Source organism: Saccopteryx bilineata, chromosome 2 (genome assembly GCF_036850765.1).
Source record: "Saccopteryx bilineata isolate mSacBil1 chromosome 2, mSacBil1_pri_phased_curated, whole genome shotgun sequence".
Lineage (NCBI taxonomy): Eukaryota > Metazoa > Chordata > Mammalia > Chiroptera > Emballonuridae > Saccopteryx > Saccopteryx bilineata.
The window spans coordinates 358823411-358839025 of NC_089491.1; the positions used below are offsets into that span (position 1 = coordinate 358823411).

Here is a 15615-nt window from a genome sequence, read left to right on the forward strand (position 1 = left end):
TTAACTTTCTTTTTTTCTTTTTTTTTCCTGAAGTTGGAAACGGGGAGGCAGTCAGACAGACTCCTGCATGCGCCTGACCAGGATCCACCCGGCATGCCCACCAGGGGGCGATGCTCTGCCCATCTGGGGTGTCGCTCTGCCGCAATCATAGCCATTCTAGTGCCTGAGGCAGAGGCCACAGAGCCATCCTCAGTGCCTGGGCCAACTTTGCTCCAATGGAGCCTTGGCTGCGGGAGGGGAAGAGAGAGACAGAGAGGAAGGAGAGGGGGAGGGGTGGAGAAGCAGATGGTCGCTTCTCCTGTGTGCCCTGGCCGGGAATTGAACCCGGGACTCCTGCACGCCAGGCCAACACTCTACCACTGAGCCAACTGGCCAGGGCCTATATTTTAATTTTCTTGATAGTGTGTTTTGATGCATAAAAGTTCTTAATTTTGATAAAGTCCAACTTATCTATTTTTTTTCCTTTGTTGCTCGTGTTTGGGTGTCAAAGAGTACAGGATTTTGCACTCTTATTTTGTAGACTGCCCCTCAGTTTGGGTTTGATGGCAGTCCCCTCATGATTGGTTTCAGGCTAGGCACCGTGTCCTTTAACCCTCCTCAGCACCTGGAGGGAGGTGCTGTTATCCTGTGTTAACCCTCAGAGCTCATTGGCTTGCCTGAGCTCACGTGACCAGTTCCAGGGTAAGCAAGTTTTGTCCCAGCCTCACTGAGAGCCGCCTACTGTCCCACTATAGCCTGGGGTTATTTGTTACCTCTGCGGCTTACAGGACAGGGCTTCAGGCAGCAGTGGGAGTGGTGACCCAGTCCAGCTAGCTGGTGGGAAAGGTGGAGCCCTAAGCCTGCCCTGCCCCACCCTGGGCTTGGGGGAAGCTGAGGGCAGCAGCAAGACTGCTGATGCCCACCCTGCTGGCCCCTCTCTGCAGCTGGGTGTTCCTGATAAAGAAGGGTTACCAAGACACTGACACTTCCCTGCAGAGCAGCATCATCACCAAAGTCAAGGGCGTGAGCTTCACTAATACCTCAGAGCTGGGCGAGCGGCTCTGGGATGTTGCTGACTACGTCATCCCACCCCAGGTCTGAGCCCCACCCAAGCTGGCAGGGCCTGGCGGGGGCAGGTAACATGGGGAGCTGCTCCAGGACCCCAGGACCTCCATCCATTGTCTCCCTTGGTCCAGAACAGCTACCAGGGTCTGTAAATAGAGATTCTGTTCAGATCCTTTCCTATGCCCAACTCCTTCCCTTCTGGACTGTGTCTCATGGATCTGCTCTGTTCCCAACAAACCCTGAGCCCGTTGAGACCAGATGGAGCTCAGAGAATTTCCAGGTCAGTGTGAGTCCCTTAGAATAGCTCCCGGCCGGTCCACAATCTACCTGGGCCAGGGCTGGAGCTGCCCCATCGCTGCTCCTCTCCTCCTGCACCTGGGCTTGAACCCTAGTGGCTCAGATCAGAATAGGGATTTTGGGGGCGGGGCAGGTTGGCAGGTGTGGGCCTGGAAGGAACCTATTAAAGGACCTCTACTTGGGGACTCTGAGGTTAGTGGGCAGATGGGTGGGATGCAATCCACTGATTTTAGGGCCCCATTGTCCCCAGCACCCATGCAGAGACCCCCATCCCCGCCAGGCAGCCCTGAGGAAGAGGGTCCCCAAGAGGGCAGAAGGAGGTTCCTTGACCCCTCTCTCGTTCCTCAGGGAGAGAATGTCTTCTTCGTCATCACCAACCTGATCGTGACCCCCAACCAGCGGCAGGAAACCTGTGCTGAGGTTCGATCTGGTGCGGAGAGCTGGGGAGGTGTGCGCTCTCCTTCTCCGGAGCAGGGGTTCCTGTCCCCGTGAGGGCCCTGGGATGGATGCATGGGTGCATGTACCTGTACTGTTCGGGGGAGAGCCAGGTTCTCAAAGGGTGTGTGGCCCCAGAAAGGGGAGGAAGCTCTCCTAACTCCTGGCTCTGAGCCGGGAACCCGCAGGGGAGCCCTCCACACCGGCACCCCTTTTCTCTGGGTAGAGTGAACGAGTTCCTGACGCCCAGTGCAGTGAGGACAGAGACTGCCCTCCTGGGAAACCTGTTTTGACTGGAAATGGTGAGGCCTGGAGTTTTTGGGGCTGGGGGTAGGCAGGGGGGGGCTTTGAGCCAGGAGGCTCCTAGCATTGTCCCTGTTCCACCCTGCAGGAGTGAGGACCGGCCGCTGCCTGCGAGCGGAGAGCATGCAAACCGGCACCTGTGAGATCTTCGCCTGGTGCCCAGTGGAGACGAAGTCCAGGCCAGCGTAAGCAGCTGTGGTTTGGGACCCTGAGGAATTACCGTCCTGTGCAGAGGGTCCCAGCCTGAGGGTAGAGACATGTCCACTCCGGGATCCTCATTCTGAGGATACTCTCACAAAGGCAGCACCCCACATGAACAAATGAACTGTCCTTGGCAAAGGCTCCAGGGGACCCAGGGAGCAGGCAGCCTCCATCCCACCACAGGCCCGGGGTGGCCTGGAGGAGGCAGGGCCTCCTGAACAGGCTGTCCTGGCTTGGTTTTCAGGAAGCCACTCCTGCGCGAGGCTGAAGACTTCACCATTTACATAAAGAATTTCATTCGTTTCCCCAAATTCAACTTCTCCAAGTAAGTGGGGCTCGGCTACTGGGGATGTAGGGATGTGGCCTTGGCTGAGCCCCTGGTGGCTGTGCGTGGGCGTATGTGTGCGTGACACTCGTGCGTGAATGAACCACTGGGGGAGGCTGGGGCGCCACTTCCTCTGCTTTGGGGGTGGGACTCTGCTTTTGAATGCAGTAGAATGTTAGCATGGGATGTAGTCAGGGTTGACGAGAGGGGCTAAAGTCAGGGACCAAACCTGGTGAGGGCCCCTCTGACTCCTGGGCCAGGTCCATTTTGGGCCCGGAAGCAGCAAGTCCTCATTTCACTGTCTCTTCATGGCCTCCACGCAGGACCAACGTGCGGGACAAGAAAGACAAAGACTTCAAGCCCTGCCGATTTGGCCCCAAGGACCCCTACTGCCCCATCTTCCGCCTGGGGACTGTGGTCAGCTGGACGGGCAGCAGCTTCCAGGAGATAGCCCTGCAGGTGGGTGGAGTGCGCTCAGGGAGCACTCCCGGGGACTTGGGGCTCTGGGCCTGGACTCTGTGATGAAGGGGGTTGTGGGTGGCCCTGCAGGGTTGCCGGTCCCAGGGACTTCATGTTTTTCGAATTCACTGTGACAGTCAGCTGTGCTTGTGCTCGACCTCAGGCACTGGGTGAGGGGCACACTTGGTATCTGCCGTTTGGTTCTTAGTTCCCATGGCAGCAGCTGAAACTGACCCGCAGGAGCCTTTGCTGGCACACCCTGGCTCTGTGTAAGGCGCCTGCCCACAGTAGGTGCTCATCCTGGTCGTTCTCATCTTCCCTGAGGCAGGAGGAGGCTGGGGCTGGGGCTCTCAGTGACATACTTCTCAGCCTCTCCTGGGCCTTCTACCTTCCTTCTTCCAGAAGGGTGCTCCAGCCAGGCTGACCCCTGGCCTCAGCACACTTGTCCAGCTCTCTGTGAAGAGCTGGTCCGTGACTACTGTTCATCTCCAGAAAGGTCTGTGCACCGATTCTTGTCTCTTTTTCATCAAGGGCGGTGTGATTGGAATCCAGATTGAGTGGGACTGTGATCTTGATAAAGCTCCTTCTGAATGCAATCCTCGCTATTATTTTAACCGTCTGGACAGCAGATCTCCGGGAACCTCTGTCTCTTCTGGGTATAACTTCAGGTAACCCAGGCTAGGCCTGCTGCCTTATGACTCTGTCCAGGTTTTGTGTTCTTTCCTGGGTGCCAGCCCTATGACCCCTTCCTGCTGGTGTCCAAGTGGGGGTATAGGGAGACACAGCAGAGGAGAGGGGAGGGATGGCCTCTGGGGGAGGAGAGAAGGGTCTGTCACCACCCTGGCCTTGCCATGAAGCTGAGGCTTGGCGCTAGCTCAGTCGGGTCCATCAGGGCTTTGGTGGCCCCAGGTGCCCAGCATCTAGTGGGAAAGCCCTTGTCTCTTGGGAAATGTCTGGCAAGGACACAAAGATCTGAATGGATCTGCACTGTAATGTCAGCAAGAGGGTCAGCAGCCTCTCCTGGGGCTGCTGTGAGCAAGGTCCTGGGGGTGCTTATAACTCTAAAGCAGCCAAGTCTGTGTGGCCAAACAAGGCAGGCCCAGCAGGGCTGAGGTCTGGCCTCTGTCTCCCCAGATTTGCCAAGTACTATCGCGATGAAGCTGGGGTGGAGTTCCGCACCCTGATGAAAGCCTATGGGATCCGCTTTGATGTCATGGTGAATGGCAGGGTGTGTGAGCTGCATCTCCATTCGGAGGCTGGGCAGGCCCAGGGTGGGGCAGGGATGTTGGGAGGGTGCTGGCTGGACTCCCGGGGGTCCTGCTGTCCACCTGCCTCCCTCACCCTGCCTCGTCTCTCTTTGCTTCAGGCCGGGAAGTTCAGCATCATTCCCACAATCATCAATGTGGGCTCAGGGGTGGCCCTCATGGGCATTGTGAGTACCTCTTCCCTCCTTCCCCTTTACTCAGGGAGCACCAGTGGGGGAGGGGCCACTGCCCCAGGGAAGCTGTCCCAATGCCCCAGAAAGAGAGCTGGCAGGTCAGTGCAGATGCAGTAAAGAGGACTTTTTGGGATGTCACATGCCACAACCCCCCGGGGTCCCCAGGGGTCAATGACTGCCCGAGTTTCTTTTTCCGGAGCCAGAGAGGCATCTGCCTGTTGCTCCGGAGCTGGGGTTGGGGCTGGGGGTTCTCTGGGATACTGGAGTAGCTCCTGAACTTTTTAAGCCTTGTTTCCACTTCTAAAAAGAGGCAGGATCCAGCTATATACAGGGTTTCTCCACTGTGGCTCTGTGGAACAAGGAATTAATTAAAAAAAACAAAAACATTTTGACATCTGGGGGAAATAAAAAAGAGGTGTGTAGAGTCCAGGGTTAGAAGACCAGGTTCACCAGTGGGCCCGTCCATCAACCTCCTCCCATCCTCCAGCCTCTACTCATTCAGGAGACCCTGTGACGTGGGTGGGCTCGCCCTCTGGTGGAGGAGACGGGCATTTGCACAGTGCCGTCTGGTCTGAAGTGCGCGTGCTCAGGTGTCAGTGGTCCCAGCTGGGTTCGCTCAGGCCACCTCATCTTTCCTTAGCCCCCGCTGTGGTGTCCTTGTTGTTCAGATCCCCTCCAGCCCATCTCCCACACTGACTACCAGAAGGATCTTTTTAAAACGCCACAATTCTGTGTCCTGCCCCCATTCAAAGCCCTCAGTGCCTCCCCTTTGAAAATTAGAATACGTTGAAGACATTTTAAGAAGCTTTACCAGCTGGTCCCCATCCACCTCTCCAGAAGTGTCTCCAGCTGTTCCCCCACAGGCCCTGTGGGAGTTCCCAGGCATGACAGGCTGTTCCAACCTCTGCAGTGCCCTTCTCAAGATTCCCCCTGGCTAAGTGAAGCCCGTCTACTCTCTCCGTCATAGGATATGTCACTCTGGGCCATAAGTTTTGTGCTTGTTTCCTGCTCTAGAGGGAGAGTCCCAGAGGGTCTCATTGCCTTACCTCCCTGCAGCCCAGTGCAGACCTGGCATGTGGTGAATGTTCAGCAAACAATTTGCTAAAGACATGATTTGATGGGGTCAGGGTAGTGTGGGAGGTGCTTAGCCTGGGGGATCAGATGGACTCCAGGCTAACCTGGGTTCTACCATGGGCCAGTTTTGATTTTTAAAAAAATTTCTATTAGATAGAGAGGAAGGAAGGGAGAGAGAGAAGCATCAACTTGTTCCACTTAATCGCTCCATTTAGTTGTGCACTCATTGGTTGCTTTTCATATGTGACCTCACTGGGGATTAAACCTATGACCTAAGCACACTGGATGCTCTATCCACTGAGAAGCCTGGCCAGGGCCTACGATGGACCAGTTTTGTGGCCTCAAAGGTGCCTCTTTCTGAGCTCAGTTTCCCCATCTATGAAATGGGGACTATGATGCCCCATTCTGGGATTATTACAGGATCAAAAGGGATGTGGGCCTGACCTGTGGTGGCGCAGTAGCTAAAGCGTTGACCCGGAGCGCTGAGGTCGCCGGTTCAAAACCCTGCATTTGTCTGGTCAAGGCACATATGGGAGTTGATGTTTCCTGCTCCTCCCCCTTTCTCTCTCTCTTGCTCTCATTCTCTTTCCTCTCTAAAATGAATAAATAGAAAATTAAAAAAAAAAAAAGGGATGTGGTATGGTCAAGTGGTGGTGGGCTTTCCAGAATTCTAGGGTTCTGAGTCAGGGAGCCCATACTCTTTTGCAGGGGTCTTTCCTCTGTGACTTGGTGCTCATCTACTTCATCAAAAAGAGCAACTTTTACCGCAACAAGAAATACGAGGAAGCGAGGTCAGTTACACGTCCTCCCCAGGTGCCCGAGGGGAGCCCTGTGGAACCACCTCGGTCGGCCTCCCCCTCCCCGTCTTAGGACCTTTACCCTGGGGGGATGGCAGTGCTTGGGGTGTGGAGGCTGAACATGGGGAGCCCTCGGAGGGGCCAGGAAGGTGGAACGTTCTGAGTACATGCTCTATGGAACTGGACTCCGCCTCAGAGCAGCCGGCAGAAGAAAAAGCCACTACAGGCTGTGGACCCACCTGGTTTTCAGGCCAATACAAGCCCCAGGCCTCCTTAGGCCTCAACTTCTCTCTGCAAAATGAAAATTGGTTTACATATAGTGCCTTCTAGCACTTACATTTTAGGATTCTTGGACTTGGTGGGCTGGGGTTGAGGGAAACTGCTGTGGTAAGGGGATTCTTTTTTTTTTTTTTTCCCGATAGGAATCTATTTCCAGGCTCTCTTGGGCTGTGAGCTTTGGGGATGTGTGTGTCTGTGGGAGGAAAGAAAGGGGAAAGCTCCCTGGAGCAGGGATTAGAACGGGGAACTGCAGGTGGTGGGTTCGGGACAGGCATTGGCTCTCTCTCAGCCCCACTGCAACCTAGGACAGCAGGAGGGGAGCCAGCCTGCATCACTCACCGGGCTCGAACCCCAGCCCCGGTTCATAGGCTGAACCCTGAGTCCTGACTGCACGTGCTGCCCCAACTGAGCTGCTGGAGGAAGAGGGGCACCCCCACAGGCCTAGCGGCTGTGCCACCAGTCCTTGGGGGAGGCCAGGCTGCGCAGGCCAGGGCTAATGGCAAGTCCTGCCCAGGGACCTCGAGGTCCTCGTCCTGAGTTATGAGGCGCCAGAGGCTGAAGATGAAGTGGAGGGGCCTGGGCTGCTGGCCAGGAGAATGGCTGAGGGTGCTGGCACCTCCTGGGGCAGGCTACTGTGGTCCCTGCTCTGTGGTGGCCTCATAAAACAGGACATCCAGGACCCACGAGCACCCAGTCAAGCTGGACTCTGGGGGGGGGGGGGAGAGGGTGCTGGTGTTTTAGCGCCTCTGTGATCCTCATTAGCTCCCCAGGACTTTTAAGTAACCACGAAGCAGTCTGCTTGTTGTGCTGTCCCAGCGTTAAGACAATAGTCCTGTCACTTACTCAGGCTTACTCTCTGCCCAGCACTGCTCTGAGCAATTTGTAGACACAGACTCATTCCTCAAACTTTAATGAGGTAGACACTAATATTCCCTATTCTGCTAATGAGGAAACAGGCACCGAAAGGTTAAGTAACTTGTTTAAGTTACACAGCTAATAAACGGCAGAGCTAGGGTTTGAACCCAGGCTATACGTCTCTAGAATCCAGTTCTTCTCCATCAGGTTATTTTGCTTTATCCATTCCCCCATTTCCTCCCTGCTTCCCATCAGATAACTTCCCTAAGTGCCTCTAGAAGTGGACATTCCGGAACTGCCCTAGCCTCAGGAGGTTCTTGGCTGTGCTGACAGGCGGCCCATGGGCTGCCCTTCCCTGAGGCGTTGTCCCCGGCAGCCTGGGTGGTTCTGCAGATGAGACCTCAGCCTGGTGCCGGGGGGGAGCCCCTGGGCTGTTGGGAGGGGGCCTGGCTTCTGCCTTGCTGTGTGCCCTTGCATAGGGGCCTGGCCCTTTCTGGGCCCCCCACCATTTTCCAGTGGGGGCTGCACACAGGGGCCCCTGCTGCTCAACCAGGCTAGGGTTCTGTGACTGTCCTCTTGTAAACCACGTCTCAGGAGAAGTTGACTGGCTTGGGGTGGACTTTCCTCCCGCCCCACCTTTCATTCTTTGCTGACTCGGGTTGGCAGCCGCCAAGCAGGAGCTGGGCCTGGGCAGAGAGGGGTGACAAAAGGACTAGGGCAGAGAGGAAAGGCAAAGGATGAGGAGGAATGAAGAAAGAGAGATTGTGGGGGTTGCCGCAGCAGGAGGCAGCGGAGGCTGGGATCTGCTTGGGGAGGCTGGGCCCCAGCAGCCCACACAGGCTCCCTGAGCTGACTGCCACTTCTTGGGTGCTCCTCTGAACTCCTTAGCTGGTGAGAGGGAAGCGTGGCCACTTTGCTGGTCATTTGTGGGAGGCACGAGGTGCCACCGCGGTGGCTCCTACTGCTCATTGCTGGGGCAGCCCCTGAGGCCTTGGCCTGAACACCTCCATGTGTCTGCGCTACAGCCAGGGACCTGACATTGCCAGCAAGATGCTGCTGTGGGCGGAGTCTGCCTTTAGGAGGCTGTCCCTGTCCACAGGGTTCCCAAACATGCTCTGTGCCCTCTGTGTGCCCCCCTCCCCCCAGACACAGGTCTGGCCACCTGGGGAATGGAAAGATGAATGTGGAGCAACTGCCAAACCTGCAGACGGTGGAGACGTAACCAGAGGCGTTGGCTGAGAGCAGATTTGGTGAGGACGTCAGGGGCAGAAGCGCCTACAACTCTGACCTGGGAAGAGCCTCTTTGTGTCTGCATGGGACAGGGGCTTCCAGGCGTCACCATCTCTCCTGCATGTTGGGATCTTGCTGCAAGCTTTTTGTTTGTGTGGGGAAGGGAGCCTCCCAGTGGCCGGAGTGGCTCAGACCTAGAAGAGGAGACCCTGGAGAGGAAAGGGGTCAGGCTAGGGCAGGAATGATAGAGTATTTTCATTTTTTTCTGAGAACCTAGTTGGAAATTCACTTATTTATTCATGCAGTAAACATTTTTTTGCTGTGGGCAGGGCCCTATCCAAGAGATGCGTATATGAGGTGCTGACCTGGCCCTCTGGGAGAGGAGCACACAATTCCCCCCGGAGCCGACAGACATCATAGACAGGCTCAGCCATGCTGAGACCATTACAAATTCCTGTGGACAATGATAGCACCTCAGAGAAAGACCTTTGCCCTCAGGAATTCAATTTAAAGGTGGCCAAGGAGGCTACCAGGAGAGGACTGGACCCATCAGAAGGTAGCTGGCCCTTGATGGGGGAGGCAGCCTCTGAGGGCATCTAGGTCCGGTGGGGAAGGGGAGGCAGGGAGGCCTCTGCTCGTCTGAACTGCCCAGCCTGGGGAGGCTCTGGGCTGAGCGTCTCATCCAGATAGGGGAGCACTGCCTGTGGTTTGGCTCTTGCTGTTCTGTGGGGTTGGGAGTCCCTGCCCAGCTTCCCTCCTCTCCTCAAAGGTGGCTGGGCCTGAAGGGCTAATGACATGGTGCTCACTCAGCAGGTGGAAACGGTTGTTAGGGAGGCCCTCTCCCCTGTACCCCCCCCCCCCCAGAACTCTGCTGCTTCCCTCCCTCAGGGGCGGGAGAGCTTCGCTGCTCAGTGTGGTCCCCGGACCACAGCACCGCATCACCTGAGCTTGTTAGACGCACAGTCTCGGGGCCCCTCCTTTCCTCCTAGATCAGAACCTGGGTTTCCACGGGACTCCCAGGTGATTCATTCACGCAGCATGTTGAGAAGTCCTGGTTGAGGAGACCTGCAAAGCCTAGGTCTGAGGGAGGAAAGAGCCAGCTGTGGTGGGTGGCGCCCATTTCTAGGTCTCTTACACACATTCTATCTTGTGATGGACAGGAGCCCCTACCTGCCCTAGGGAAAGGAGCATTACACTCATTTCATTTAAATTCAAATATTTGAACTAGATAATACTTATGTGATTAAAAAATTTAAAAGTACCAAAAAAAGGAAAAACGAGTGAAACTTCCCTCCCTCAAAGGCTGATCTCGAAGCAAACTGTTACCAATTCCAAGAGGCTCCCTTGTTTTCAAGCTGAGAATGCTGTGTCCTTCCTCAGGAAATGGACTGTCCCGATGCCTGCACCTCAGACCCAGTCGCCCCTGACAGAAAGGGACACGGTGGAGCAGACTTAAACACTGAGCTGGGAGCCAGCTGGCTGCTGCTCCCTTCCTGTGTCTTAGGAGTCCCTGGGTAGACCCGAGGGGAGAGATCTAGAACTGGTCACTCAGTCTTTTTTTTTTTTAATATTTTATTTATTTTATTTTTACAGAGACAGAGAAAGAGTCAGAGAGAGGGATAGATAGGGACAGACAGACAGGAACGGAGAGAGATGAGAAGCATCAATCATTAGTTTTTTTGTTGCGACACCTTAGTTGTTCATTGATTGCTTTCTCATATGTGCCTTGACTGTGGGGCTACAGCAGACTTGAGTAACCCGTTGCTCAAGCCAGCGACCTTGGGTTCAAGCTGGTGAGCTTTGCTCAAACCAGATGAGCCCGCGCTTAAGCTGGTGACCTCAGGGTCTTGAACCTGGGTCCTCCGCATCCCAGTCGGATGCTCTATCCACTGCGCCACCACCTGGTCAGGCTGGTCACTCAGTCTTAGCAGGCCTGGCAGCACCTGCCTGCAGTGCTGTGTTCCAAGCGTCCTCCTTGCAAGTGCTCTATTTGGACCTCCTTAGTCAGGGGAGCTTGGTTCTTCTCTGCACACGGGAGGTAAGCATCCTTCCTCGGGGGCCTTTGGAGAGGGCCAGAAAGGGTCTGAAATAAGGTTTCTGGTGAGGCTTTGCCACTGGGGCAGAAGATTATGGCCCCCAGAACAGGAGCCCTTTGAATCAAGCCGCTCCCCCACCTTGCGCTGCATGCTAACAATTGCAGGAAAACAGCTGTGGTTAGGCTTGCTTGCTGGTTTCCCAGCTGCAAGCACTTTACACAATTAGTGCGTATGTGGCAGAAAGCCATGTGTGTCTGTGAAAAGCTATGGGTGCTTTTCCTCAGTGTCGATACTCTCCTGCCACAGCAAGGGGCGGTTCCTTAATTCTCAGCTGCCACCGTGAGTAGTGGTATTCCTGATCCCTTGCCCTCCATTGCAAAAAAGCAGGTTTCCTTTGTTTATTCGCTTGCCTGTCTCTGAGAGCCTCCAATAAACAGGTAGTGGCCCAACACTTTCTGGCTACGCAGTTCTACTGTCTGCCAAAATCCAACACGAACCTGTCTGACCTTGGCCACTAGCATTACAGCCCCGTTACAGCTTCCGGACAGTTGCACACTGCCAATGTCTCCTTGCCTTTGCACATCCCCCTGCTCCTTTTTTTTTTGCATGTTGGTGCAGGAGTGGGTTCATTAATCTTATAGAAATTGGCTTTGAGATGGGAAGTAGGGACTTGAGCCCCTTTCAAACATGGGAAAGCCCTCTCAGGGTGCCTGCTGCCTCCTCAGGAAGATGGGCAGGCAGCCTCTCAAGAGCTGATGGTCCAAGCAGTGGAGCAGTGGATAGAGCGTCGGACTGGGATGCCGAGGACCCAGGTTTGAGACCCCAAGGTCGCCAGCTTGAGCGCGGGCTCATCTGGTTTGAGCAAAGCTCACCAGCTTGGACCCAAGGTCACTGGCTTAAGCAAGGGGTTACTCAGTCTGCTGTAGCCCCATGGTGAAGGCACATATGAGAAAGCAATCAATTAACAACTAAGGTGTCGCAATGAAAAACTAATGATTGATGCTTCGCATCTTTCTCTGTTCCTGTCTATCTGTCCCTATCCATCCAGGACCAGGACCACATGAACTGTCTATGCTTACATTCAGGCCTGGGCCTAAAGCGATCTATCTAGTATTTTCCTAATGACTGAGTTATTCAATGCCTTGGGAGTACCATGATGCTGGTCAAAAATAAATTAGTAACTTCAGTGCTATCTATGACATCAGAAGGACCAGCCATGAAAGAGCCAGTGCCCTGCACTCCTGGTGCAGGGGTTATCAGGACTGACCAGTCACAGCTGCCTTTTTCCCCTTCCCCCCCAGCAGTGCTTTCTTCTCAGTGGCTGACCACCCACTGGGGGACCAGTTGTGAAGGAGGAGTCACTCCCTCCAGGTGTCTCTAAGCCCCCCAGAGGACTACAGCGCCCTGCAGAGTCCCTAAACCATTCCACTTGGAATGGCATCTCGCATGCCTGGAAAAGGGCTCCACTTGGTTCCAACCCACCTGCCTCCACCCAAGTGATGCAACCAACCTCAGAGCATGCTCACCAGGGGATACAAGGACGCTCTCTCCAAAATTCACACCTTCCTTCCAGCTGTTTGTTTCCCTGGAGGCCAGTACACAGAATTTAAGGGAGATGGCAAATTTTCTAGGACTTGCCCAGTATATGTATTCTGACATTTTTTTATTTGGTTATAAAACAATAAAAGGGTTCACTTTAAATGTGTCATGATTTTTTTCCCTTCATGTCTTCACAGTCACCCATGTTTTAGAAGAAAATATAAGGAGAAAGTGAGACCAAGAGAGGCAGACACAAATGATTAGTGAGGAGTACATTATGTTCCTTATTATTTTACAAAGAAATTCAAATGAAAGGAAGCTCTAAATGAACAAACATCAGGACTAGGAAGGCACTGATAAAACGGCACTTTTCATTGAATGAGTAATCTGATAAAACTTTGGGAAGCATTTGGAATTGTTTTAATCTTCTGCTCTAGCCTATTAAGTTCTCTCAAAAAATATAGATATGAAGACATTCATTGTGACATTTTTTATACTAGTGAACATTTCAAACAACCTTGCTGACTAAATATAGAGGAATGGTTAAAGTAAGTCATTTCATTTACCTCCCACCCTCACCTTCTCCCCATGTAGGACCATTGCTTTTTCCTTCTTAGCCCACATCAGGAATGAACACTTCCTTCCCACGCAGAGAAGGCCCCGAGAGGCCTGGGGAGGTTGGGAGAGGGGGTGCAAACCATTAATGCGAGTATCTTCACATGGAGGTCAGAGTAAGGGTTCAGAGGAAGTCACTGGGGGAGAGGGAGGCAAAGCTGCGGCCTTGGCTGCTTCCTGCCTTTATGTGCAAACATGCAGTCCAGAACCAAAAATGGGATTCAGGAGACCTGGGTCCCAGACCCATTTCCATTGTTGGCCATGGCCCAATACCGCCTGCAAACGGGGACTTGGATTCAAGCTCTCAGATTCCCTTCTGATCTAAAACTGATTAAAAAATCCAAAGCTGATCACATAACTGGACTAAAATGTTCAATGACCTCCCTAGTACTTCCAGACTTCCCTCAGCTGCTGTTAAGAATCAAAGCCAAACTCCCCTCCCCACCATTGCCCTCCGTGTTCTGGCCCAGGTCTATCTCATAGCTTCTCTGACTTCATACACAGGACAAACTCCTTCCTGCCCAATGGACCTCACACATGTGCTTTCTTGCAAGTACCCCTTCACACTTTATTTGGCTATTATTCAACGTTTAGTTCTCTCACGTTATTTCCTCAAAGCCTTTTTTTTAAAAATTTTATTACTATTTTTTTTTACAGAGACAGAGAGAGAGATAGACAGGGACAGACAAACAGGAGAGAGATGAGAAGCATCAATCATCAGTTTTTCGTTGCGCGTTGCGACACCTTAGTTGTTCATTGATTGCTTTCTCATATGTGCCTTGACCGTGGGCCTTCAGGAGAGCGAGTAACCCTTTGCTGGAGCCAATGACCTTGGGTCCAAGCTGGTGAGCTTTTGCTCAAACCAGATGAGCCCGTGCTCAAGCTGGTAACCTCGGGATCTGGAGCCTGGGTCCTTCTGCATCCCAGTCCAACGCTCTATCCACTGCGCCACCGCCTGGTCAGGCTCAAAGCCTTTCTTGAACCGCAACGCACCTCCCAACCTAGGTTCAGTTTAGGGTTCCGATGTCCTCTCTTCATAGCTCTTACCATAATTTACATATTTGTAAAATTTGGTAATGCTGGTCTTCTCAGACTATAAATCTCACAAGCAACATATTCATCACAGTAACTCTAATGCAATATTTATTCCTGAATTAAAATATGCATTTATAACCCTTCTGACAAGGGCTCACAGGTTAGCATATAGACAGAAGCACTGACACTCTAGATAAGACCAAAATTTAGTTTAAAAACATCCAGTCTGTTTAATCTTCGTGAGACATATTTTAGAAAAGAGCCTGAATTTATTCCATTAAATGGAAATGACAGCAGCTAGCTGTAACCAGGTGAAATGGCACTGACAGCACACCATTCATACTGGAAAGCAGTGGTTCCTGGAAGGGAAGGCAGGGCTCTGAAAAGGCAAGAGCAATGAAGAGACCTGCATTTGAATCCTGGCTCTGCCTTTTCAGAGCTGTGCCTCTTCCGGAGCCTTACGTTCACCAGTTATGGCAACAATCTCATGGATTCCATAAGGATATTGCTAGAATTAAGAGATAACGGGGGTAAAACGTACAAGGCACGGTGCCTGGCATATAGGGCACACAATAAACATGAACTGGTATTACTTGTTAGGATGTTAACGGTAAGCTTTCTCCATATTTAGGCCCTAGTGTAAATGCAAGAGAATTACAGAAGGCTAAGCCTCAGTCCCAGCTCTCCAGAAGTCAAAACTTGGCGATTTCGTACCCGTGACAGACAGGGGATATGCGTTAACGTAGGAAAACACTCCCGTAGTGTCTCACGCTTCATTTAATCTGAAGAACATCACAGGCTCTTCGTCTTCTGATATGTTATTTATAACGTTACAGAACAAGCAGCGAATTCAACAATTTAAAAACTAAGTAAGTCTACACGTTGTTAATTTCGGGGAAGTGTTCCCGATCTGGTTTTTTAGAAAGGTCATCCCTGCCTCAGTAGACGTGCACCATGCCATACAGGAAAGTCCAGAACAGGACGTAGGTGAAGAGGCCTCCGATGAGACCTCCTGTAAAGAGAGGTCTTCGCGATTTGAAGTATTTGTTCCACCTCCTTCCCGCCTTGAGAATTAAGAGCAGGGAGAGCAGGATGGAGGCGAGCAGGTAGAAGATGAAGCCGTAGAGGCCGGTGAGGCCCAGGATGCCGGCCGTGGCCCCCGACAGCGCTGACACTGAGGTCCGGCAGTAATCCAGGACCGCGGCGTTGCCTCGCACAGCTGCCTCGCTCATGAACGGCGGCCCTTCCCGCTTGGCCACCACAGCAGCCATCGCACCCGTCGGGGCTCAGCCTCTGCTTTCCCGCGGAGCTGCGGAGAAAACCGAGTTACAAGTAGCGCCCGGAGTTTGGCGAGTTGGGTTCACGCCGCCCCTCCCCCTGGGGCTTGCAAAACCTCGCACCGCTCCCGCGCCTCAAACCGTTAAAAGACGCTGAGGTGGCTGAGAGCGCAGGCCAGCTGGGAGGCAGGGGGAAGCGGCAACACGTCCGCATTCCCCGCCCAGGCTGGCCCGGTTACCTGGAGCACAGTGGCAAACAATCTCTTGGCGTTCCCTCAGAGAGTCAGTGATAAAACCTCGCGCGGCACCATTTTACTAGAGACTGCTGGGAGGACCTGGCTGCGCGTGCGCCTAGAGCGCGCGTCCGCCCTCTAGC

General features: G+C 53.4%; 2 protein-coding genes across 6 annotated transcripts in view; one reads left to right on the forward strand and one right to left on the reverse strand.

The window, feature by feature from the left end:
- P2RX5 (purinergic receptor P2X 5) overlaps positions 1–13916 on the forward strand; it is a 29816-nt gene extending 15900 nt beyond the window's left edge. For 3 of the 5 annotated variants that reach the window (XM_066263000.1, XM_066262997.1, XM_066262999.1), the window contains exons 2-13: positions 924–1074; positions 1690–1761; positions 2003–2078; positions 2168–2264; positions 2525–2605; positions 2929–3064; positions 3596–3732; positions 4199–4292; positions 4431–4496; positions 6285–6367; positions 8654–8757; positions 12075–13916. In XM_066263000.1, coding sequence (XP_066119097.1) covers positions 924–1074; positions 1690–1761; positions 2003–2078; positions 2168–2264; positions 2525–2605; positions 2929–3064; positions 3596–3732; positions 4199–4292; positions 4431–4496; positions 6285–6367; positions 8654–8729 — 1069 coding nt within the window. In that variant the 3' untranslated portion in view covers positions 8730–8757; positions 12075–13916. Of the gene's footprint in view, positions 1–923; positions 1075–1689; positions 1762–2002; positions 2079–2167; positions 2265–2524; positions 2606–2928; positions 3065–3595; positions 3733–4198; positions 4293–4430; positions 4497–6284; positions 6466–8653; positions 8758–12074 lie in introns of those variants that run through there. The other 2 variants (XM_066262998.1, XM_066262996.1) reach the window with 2 other exon arrangements.
- Positions 13917–14043: 127 nt separating this feature from the next.
- Positions 14044–15608, reverse strand: EMC6 (ER membrane protein complex subunit 6). Its single transcript, XM_066263006.1, has 2 exons — positions 15479–15608; positions 14044–15271 (listed from the first exon to the last, which is right to left on the reverse strand). The coding sequence occupies exon 2, from the start codon at positions 15231–15233 to the stop codon at positions 14901–14903; it is 333 nt and encodes a 110-aa protein (XP_066119103.1). The 5' UTR covers positions 15234–15271; positions 15479–15608; the 3' UTR covers positions 14044–14900.
- Between the last annotated feature and the right edge of the window lie 7 nt (positions 15609–15615).